The 7,633-nt window shown below is 43.4% G+C and overlaps 1 protein-coding gene across 1 annotated transcript; it reads left to right on the forward strand.

The window, feature by feature from the left end:
* Positions 1-1,945: 1,945 nt before the first annotated feature.
* Positions 1,946-2,368, forward strand: LOC112455080. The gene has a single exon (XM_025016781.1). It carries the CDS (start codon positions 1,946-1,948, stop codon positions 2,366-2,368), a length of 423 nt encoding a protein of 140 aa, XP_024872549.1.
* Positions 2,369-7,633: the final 5,265 nt, after the last annotated feature.

The raw sequence follows: 7,633 nt of genomic DNA on the forward strand, positions 1-7,633 counted from the left end.
CAAACGACAGTGAGAAGGATGGATTGGGGGAGAACCCCCACCAAATAACGAAGAGAGGGACGGATCGGAGGATCTCTGGCCGGGTTACTTGTAAATGGCCCTAAAGATCCTGCAATCTAACCTGAACCACGCCCGCGCAGCCCAGGACTTATTCTGTCAGGCCCTGGCAGAGCGTGGGTGTGGTTTGGGGATCGCGGCGGAGCCCTACCGCATCCCTTAGGATCACCCCTGTTGGGTGGGGGATAACGGGGGCTCCGTCGCGATCACATGGAAGACTCTGCCGGCGTCCCCCCCGTGCACGTTTAGTAAAGCCGGGGTAGGGTACGTGGCGGTAGACTATGGACCCATTTCCGTGATGGCGGTATACGCCCCTCCGAGTTGGACCCGTGCCGAATACGGGCGACTACTGTCAGATTTTAAGGATTACGTTTGCGGTTGCTCGTCTGCCCGAATGTTAATAGCGGGGGATTTTAACGCAAAGTCAACGTTATGGGGTCCCCCGCAAACGAACTGAAGGGGCACCATCACCGAGGCGTAGGCGGTGGGACTCGGCCTGATATTGGTAAATTCGGGCCGAGAGAGCACTTGCGTGCGGCGGCAGGGGACATCGGTGGTGGACCTGACTTGGGCCACCCCCCCCTGTTGCCCGCGAAATACGCAACTGGAAGGTGGTTACGGATCAAGAGACCTTATCCGATCACCTCTATATCGAAATGACGGTCCGTGCCACCCCAGGGGTGCTCACCAGTCGTCGCTGCGACGACGCCAGACGGAAACGGAGATGGGCCATAAAAAAGATAGATCGGACCTATTTGGTGCTGCGATATTGGCCCTCAATTGGGGGCAAAAGAGGGAAGGCGAGACGGAGGAGGAGGGGAAATTGGACGACGAGGTAGAGGGCCTGGTTAGAACAGTAACCAAGGCCTGCGACGTGGCCATGCCGCGTCTTCGTCCCTTCCCTCCTCGCAAATGCGCCTACTGGTGGACCGAGGAGTTAGCCAAGTTCAGGCGTTCCTCGGTCCGCGCGAAGAGAGCGTAGAGAAGGGCACGCGCCGGGAGGCGCGGCCCGACTGTGGAGGAGGCCGGGGAGGCTTGGCGTGCCGCCCGCCAAGACCTCACCCGAGCCATACAAGCGGTCAAGGAGCGTGCCTGGAAGGAGCTTCTCGACGACGTAGAGGAGGATCCGTGAGGGCACCCATACAAGTTGGTTCAGAATAAGCTGAAGCCTTGGGCGTCCCCACTCACGGAAACACTCGACTCCCCATTCGTGGAAGAGGTTGTCGGCACTCTCTTCCCCCGTGACAACGGGAGAGAGGTAAAGTTCCCGACGATGCCGAAGCTAGAATGGAGGGAGGAATGGGGGTGGATGGAGACGAGTTGTCGAGGGTTCTCCGCAGGGTCAGGAGGGGCAAAGCTCCTGGGCGTATCTTTTGACGTTAAAAACGCCTTCCACTCTCTCCCCTGGCCCGTGATCATGGGGGTCCTGCTAGACTTTGGGGTCCCCATTGATCGAGGTCGTCCGAGATTACTTCACGGACAGAGGGTTATCGTACACGGACCGGGACGGAGTCCCGTGGACCAGGTTGATGGAATGTGGGGTCCCGCAGGGTCCGTGATAGGACCCCTGCTTTGGATCATAGGGTACAACATGGTCCTCGGGACGCCTCTCCCTAGTGGGTGCTGGCTCTCGGGTTACGCGGACGACGTGTACCTGGGAGTCAGCGGGGAGGGGTGGCGGGAGCTTTACAAGCTGGCCAACGTAGCAGCGGCGAGCGTGGTGCGCTCCATCGAGAGACTGGGCCTTAGGGTGGCCCCGCAAAAAACACAAGCTACTTTTTTCTATAACAAGAGGGGGGAGCTTAAGCGGGGTCCACCGCCGGAGTGACTCAGTCTCCGAGTAAGAGGTGTCAAAATCCCGACCACTCCCCAGTTAATATATCTGGGAATGTGGCTGGACAGCGAGAGGGACTTCGGCGAGCACGTCGCCCGCGTGGCCCTAAGAGCCAAGATAATCGCGAATAACTTGTCTCGACTATTGCCGAATCTTGGCGAGGCCAGTGATCGAGTGCGTTGCCTCTACACGGCGATGATCCATTCAGTACTAATGTACGCCGCCCCTGTGTGGTGGAAGAAAGTAGGAGACTCCAACCTACGCAGGGGCAGGATGGAGGCCGCACAGCGGGTCATCGCGAGGTCAGCCGCGAGGGCGTATAGGACCGTCGCCCATGTGGGGGCGACCGCCGTGGCGGGGATCTCCCCTGTGCATCTGATCGCGAGGGCGCACTCCAAGGTATATGACCGGGTGCGCGCTATTCGCGAGGAACAGGGGCAGATCACACCCAGGGCTAGGACAGCGCTGATAAAGTAGAGACTAGAGATATAAAGAGTAGATGCGAGAAATTAACTAAATTCTAAGAGAATTAGAGAATAGATGTGCAATAGAAAAAGAGGAATAGAGAATAAATGTGTGATAAAAAGAGATAGAAAGATGACGCTTGGTAACAAGCCGGCGATGTGCGCGTGCAAGTCCGATCGTGAACGGCGAGAGTCATTTTTTTGGCGCGAGGAAGTCCGATCGTGAACGGCGAGAGTCTTTGTTTTTGGCGCCAAGAACTTGTTGCCGGGCACGCGCTGACGCATGATCGATTAGAAAAACATAGCATCGATGCGACACCATGACATATATGTATATACATGCATGTGTATGGAATTATTTTTCAAAATCGACATGCATCGGGTCGGTGATCAAGCATGACTTGCAGTGCGGTGTAGCTTGATTGCTGTTTAGGGAGGCTGCGTAAATCTGTACGAGTCCCGTGCGCGTGCGTGATCAACCCAATATCCTATAAATTTTTTCAGCAGTGCTGGAGATCGCACGGGATAGTGGTGTGCGTGTGCGGATGGCTCTGCAGAAGCGCGTGGTTTCTCGCTTTCAGATCATTATGAATTGCAGTGCGTTCTGTATGGTCTTGTAAGCAATAAATAAGTTTTATTGTTGAGAAAAACTTGACGATAAAATTATAAATTTTATAATATCAATATATTAGATATTGAATTTATTTTGAAAAAGAATATTATTTATATCGGATTGATATTTGAAATCCTGATATAGATGGATAGAGCTAGACGAGACAAAGGATGCGTAGAAGAGGACTAGAATCTCCTGGTAGATTAGAAGGTTATATATAGCACAGAGACAGTAATAAAGAGAAAAATGATAGAAGAAAAAGGTAAGAGAATATTGTTCAAAAAGTAAAATAGAAGAAAAATTAGAAGGTTAGAGATAGCAAATGTGTAAGTATAAGTGTTCAAGGATAAAATTAAAATAATAATCTGAACATTTACACAGATATAGAGAAAGAGAAAGAGCTAAAGACACGAGGGGCCACTTCAAAACCAAAAGAGAAGCCCCGAATCACAGAAGAAATTCGATTGCCGAGATTTGTGGGAGAGGATAGACCAATTCTTCCGATTGGTAGTAAGATTCTGTATGAACAACAAGAAAAACTCATCGCGAGAAATGAGGCGATGACTGGAAAATTAAAGACCACATTCAAAACCTTGGAAAGGGTGATGACGCAGGCGAATTCTATGATAGAGAATATGGTGCGAGTTTCGGAAGCTAATTTAAAGAGTGAAAGACTGAAACATAAACGGTTAGAGGTAGATAACGATAATATACAAAATTTAGAAGAAAATAATCTTGAAAAAATTATTGAAATACAAAAAGAACCGAAAAAGAGAAAAGTAGAAAAAGCAATCTGCTCAGCCGAAATTAGAAATAAAAGTAGAGATTTAGAAGCATTTAAAAAAGCGATAGAAATTGATTTAAATAATCAGAATCTACATATTAGAAGAGAGTATAAGCTTACGCAGAAATCTAACTTTGATCTCTGGATGGATTATTTAAAGTCAGAGTTAATGAACAATGATTTGCTAAATGTAATAGATGCAAGTATAAAAGGTCCAGAAAAACTTTCGGAATTAAAAATCGCTAAAAGAAAAGGTTTTGTTAGAGATATCATAATTAATCATATAGATGAAAATTATCATAAGAGAATTTTGCATGAAAAAGATCCATCAGAGATTTTAAAGAAATTAAGAGGATATAAGAAGAATGAAATAAATGTAACTCATATATCTGTAAGAGCTCGTCTCTATCAGATTAAAATGAAGAAAGCTGAAAAAGTAAATAATTTTTGCGAACGTTTTGATTCTACAGTTAGAGAATATGAATCATGTGAGGATGCAGTGCCTCTCACAGAGCAAGAAATCAGATCGTTATTCTATCAGGCGGTAGCTTTTAATGTATCAGAACTGAGGAATGCCGATTTGATCAGAAGACAAACAACTCAAAAAGAAATGAATATTGATGAAATAAAGTCATTTATTACGCAGTTAGAAGCAGAAACAAAGAGTATAGAGAAAGAGCAATTAGAGAAAACCAGAGGCTAGAGCACAGAGAGCGAAATTAGAAGCAGACGGAAAACCTGTAAAGTGCTACCGGTGCAATAAGCTAGGACATATGGCTAAGGACTGCCCGCTCATTGAAACAGGAGCTTGGTTCTGTTACCATTGCCAAGAAGTTAGAGGTCACAAAAGAGACGATTGTCTAAACGCCGGAGCACAGGCTGGAAGATTTAGAGGAAAAAAGTATAAAAATAAAACTTTTAATAAAAAAAAAAAAAGCCGAACAGACAAGCACCAAAAGAGTAAATAATAGAGGAAAGATAGTTAAACTAAACAACAACGCTCAAGCAAGGAAAGCAACAATAACCGCCACAGCTAAAGAAGATAAATCAGAATCAGGTACGATTAGATTAATAAAGAGTAGAGATAATTCATAAGAATTAATTAATTTTATAGCAGATTCGGGAGCAACCGATCATATTGTTAATAAAAGTGTGATTCTGTCAAACTTTGAAAGGTGTGAAAATCAGATTATCAAATGTGCGAATAAAAATGAATTTGCAAATATTGTAATAGACGGTAAAGGAGATCTTTTGTTGCGATCGGGAGAAAAAGAAGAGAAAGATATTAGATTAACAAAAGTAATAGCAACAGGAGATGTATCAGAGAATCTACTGTCTTTGAGAAAATTAGCAGAGGCTGGTTTTAGCATTTACTTAGATGATAAGTTGCTTAAAGTATATAATAAACAAACAAATAAAGTAATTTTTGGAGGTAATTATAATAAACCTAATTGGACAATACAATTTGAGATTAAAAATAACAATGTAGAGAATAATAGTAGAGTAGAATGTGCAGTATATAAATGTAGAACAAAGATAGTGTCACATTGTGAGTCCCCTGAACAATCACAGACAAACATTCAAAACAATGAGTTATCAATTTCGGAGGGAGAATTAAAAGAGTATGAAAACGTTGGATCTGCGATTGGGAGGGAGAATGAGGAGGAACTCACAAGTGTGAATGAAAATGTACAGCATGAGACAAGTACAGAACTCAATCAAACGGTTAAATTAGAAGATCTAAAATCGTTAGAGGATATAGAAGAAATGTGCGAAAGTTCAATAATAAAGAAGTAAGAGAAAACAAGAAGAATAAATGAGGCGATGTTATGGCATGTTAGATTGGGTCATGCATCACTAAGCTATCTAAAAAGATTACAGAAATTAGATAAGAGATTAGAGAAAGTAGAGTTAGATAATTCCATATTAGAATGTGAGGTATGTATAACGGCAAAAATAAAAAAACTGCCATTTAGAAAAACAAGAACTAAAGCACAAAGACCACTTCAAGTCATACACACGGATATTATGGGTCCGATAAAACCGACCTCATATCCAGAACAAAAAAGATTTATTATTGTGTTCATAGATGATCATTCTAGATTGGCGAAGGCATACTCATTAAAGACGAAAGACGAATCTGAAGAGGCTTTATAGAAATACCTCATACATGCCAGAAATTTACTAAAAAAAGAAGAAAAACTGTGCTACGTAAAGTCAGATCAAGGCAAAAAGTTCACGGGAGGTGCGTTTAGAGAAGTACTGGAAAGAAAAAAGATAGAAAACATATTTGCGCCACCGTATACTCCAGAGTATAACGGAGTAGCCGAAAGGTTCAATCGAACATTACAAGAGAAAATAAGAATATTTATGTTCGACTCCGGATTACCAAAAAGTATGTGGGAGCTAGCAGTTGACGCTGCTGTGCATGCGTACAACAGATCTCCACACAAAACTATAGAGTATGAAATTCCATTGAAGAAGTTTTCACCAGAGACAACCTGTCATTTAAAACAGCTTAAGAGATTCGGATGCATTGGGTATTTAAAAGAAAATTAGAGGCAAATGGATCTACCAGATTCAAAGCAAGACTTGTGATTAGAGGTTGTAAAAATAGAAAGGTGTATGATCTAAAAGAGACATATGCACCCGTTTCAAGACTGTCACTGGTTAGATCTATATTGGCAATAATAAATAAGTATAACTTATACGCTTGCCAGCTAGATGTTAAGACTGCGTTTTTAGATGAAGTTCTAGAAAAAAAAATATATATGGAGATTCCAGAGGGAGTGGAAGTAGATGACAACATTAAAAAGACCAAGGTGTGTAAATTAAATAGAGCTTTGTATGGATTAAAGATAAGTCCAAAAAGATGGAATAAGAGATTTTCAGAAGAGGCTAAGAAACTTGGATTAGAGAATGACTTACATGAGCAATGCCTGTTCACATGGAGGAAAGAAGGAAAAATGGTAGTAGTACTGCTTTATGTGGATGACATGCTGGTCGCAAGTAATGACTTAGAGAAATTAAAGGAAATCAAAGGCAAATTAGATGAAACATTTGAGACTAAGGATCTTGGAAAACCAAAGACCTCTTTAGGAATCACAATAGAGAGAAATAAAGAAGACAAATATATGAGTATCCATCAAGCACGATATACAGAAAATGTGCTGAAAACGTTCCATATGGAGAAATGTAAACCGCAAAGTACTCCTATGGTCACTAGACAGGTAAGCAATAAAAATAAAAGGAGCAGATTAGAAGAATCGAACAATGAAGATGTGATCCAAAAAGAAGAAATCAAAAGAGTGCCTTATAGAGAAGCTATTGGAAGTTTGATGTATTTAGCAAACGCTACAAGACCTGTGTTTGAGATTCCGTTATCACACTGCGCCATCCGATCAGATGGCAGCATCGATCGGATATCGACGGGCCGGATCGACGCGGCAACTTGCGCAAGCACGGGCGCGCTTATCGCCAACTTCTTCCTCGCGACACACAGAGTCGTACAAATGGCCGCGCAGTAACCAGACGTACGAAGTGTGCTCTGTGCTTCATTCAATTACAGCGAATTGAAGTGTCCACCGCAGTGATTAAAGCTGCCGAGATATTTTACTAACGTGTAAAGAGACCGCTCATCCAGCTCTGGTACATCGACACGACGAATCAGGCTCACACGTGCGCGAGTGCCTCTCGTACTCACGGACAATCTAAAGACTTTTCATTTATACACCGCTCATCGTTTCTCAGGTCAGATTGTACATTTTTAACGCATTAAAGACGGCTCAGACTGTGCTCTGAGTTACACAAAAAATAAGGAAATAATTTGTTAACACCTTCCACGCGCGTCCTTCTCATTCCGCTTCCATCGCCGGGATTAA

This window comes from Temnothorax curvispinosus, unplaced genomic scaffold (genome assembly GCF_003070985.1).
Source record: "Temnothorax curvispinosus isolate PA1 unplaced genomic scaffold, ASM307098v1 QBEX01005800.1, whole genome shotgun sequence".
Lineage (NCBI taxonomy): Eukaryota > Metazoa > Arthropoda > Insecta > Hymenoptera > Formicidae > Temnothorax > Temnothorax curvispinosus.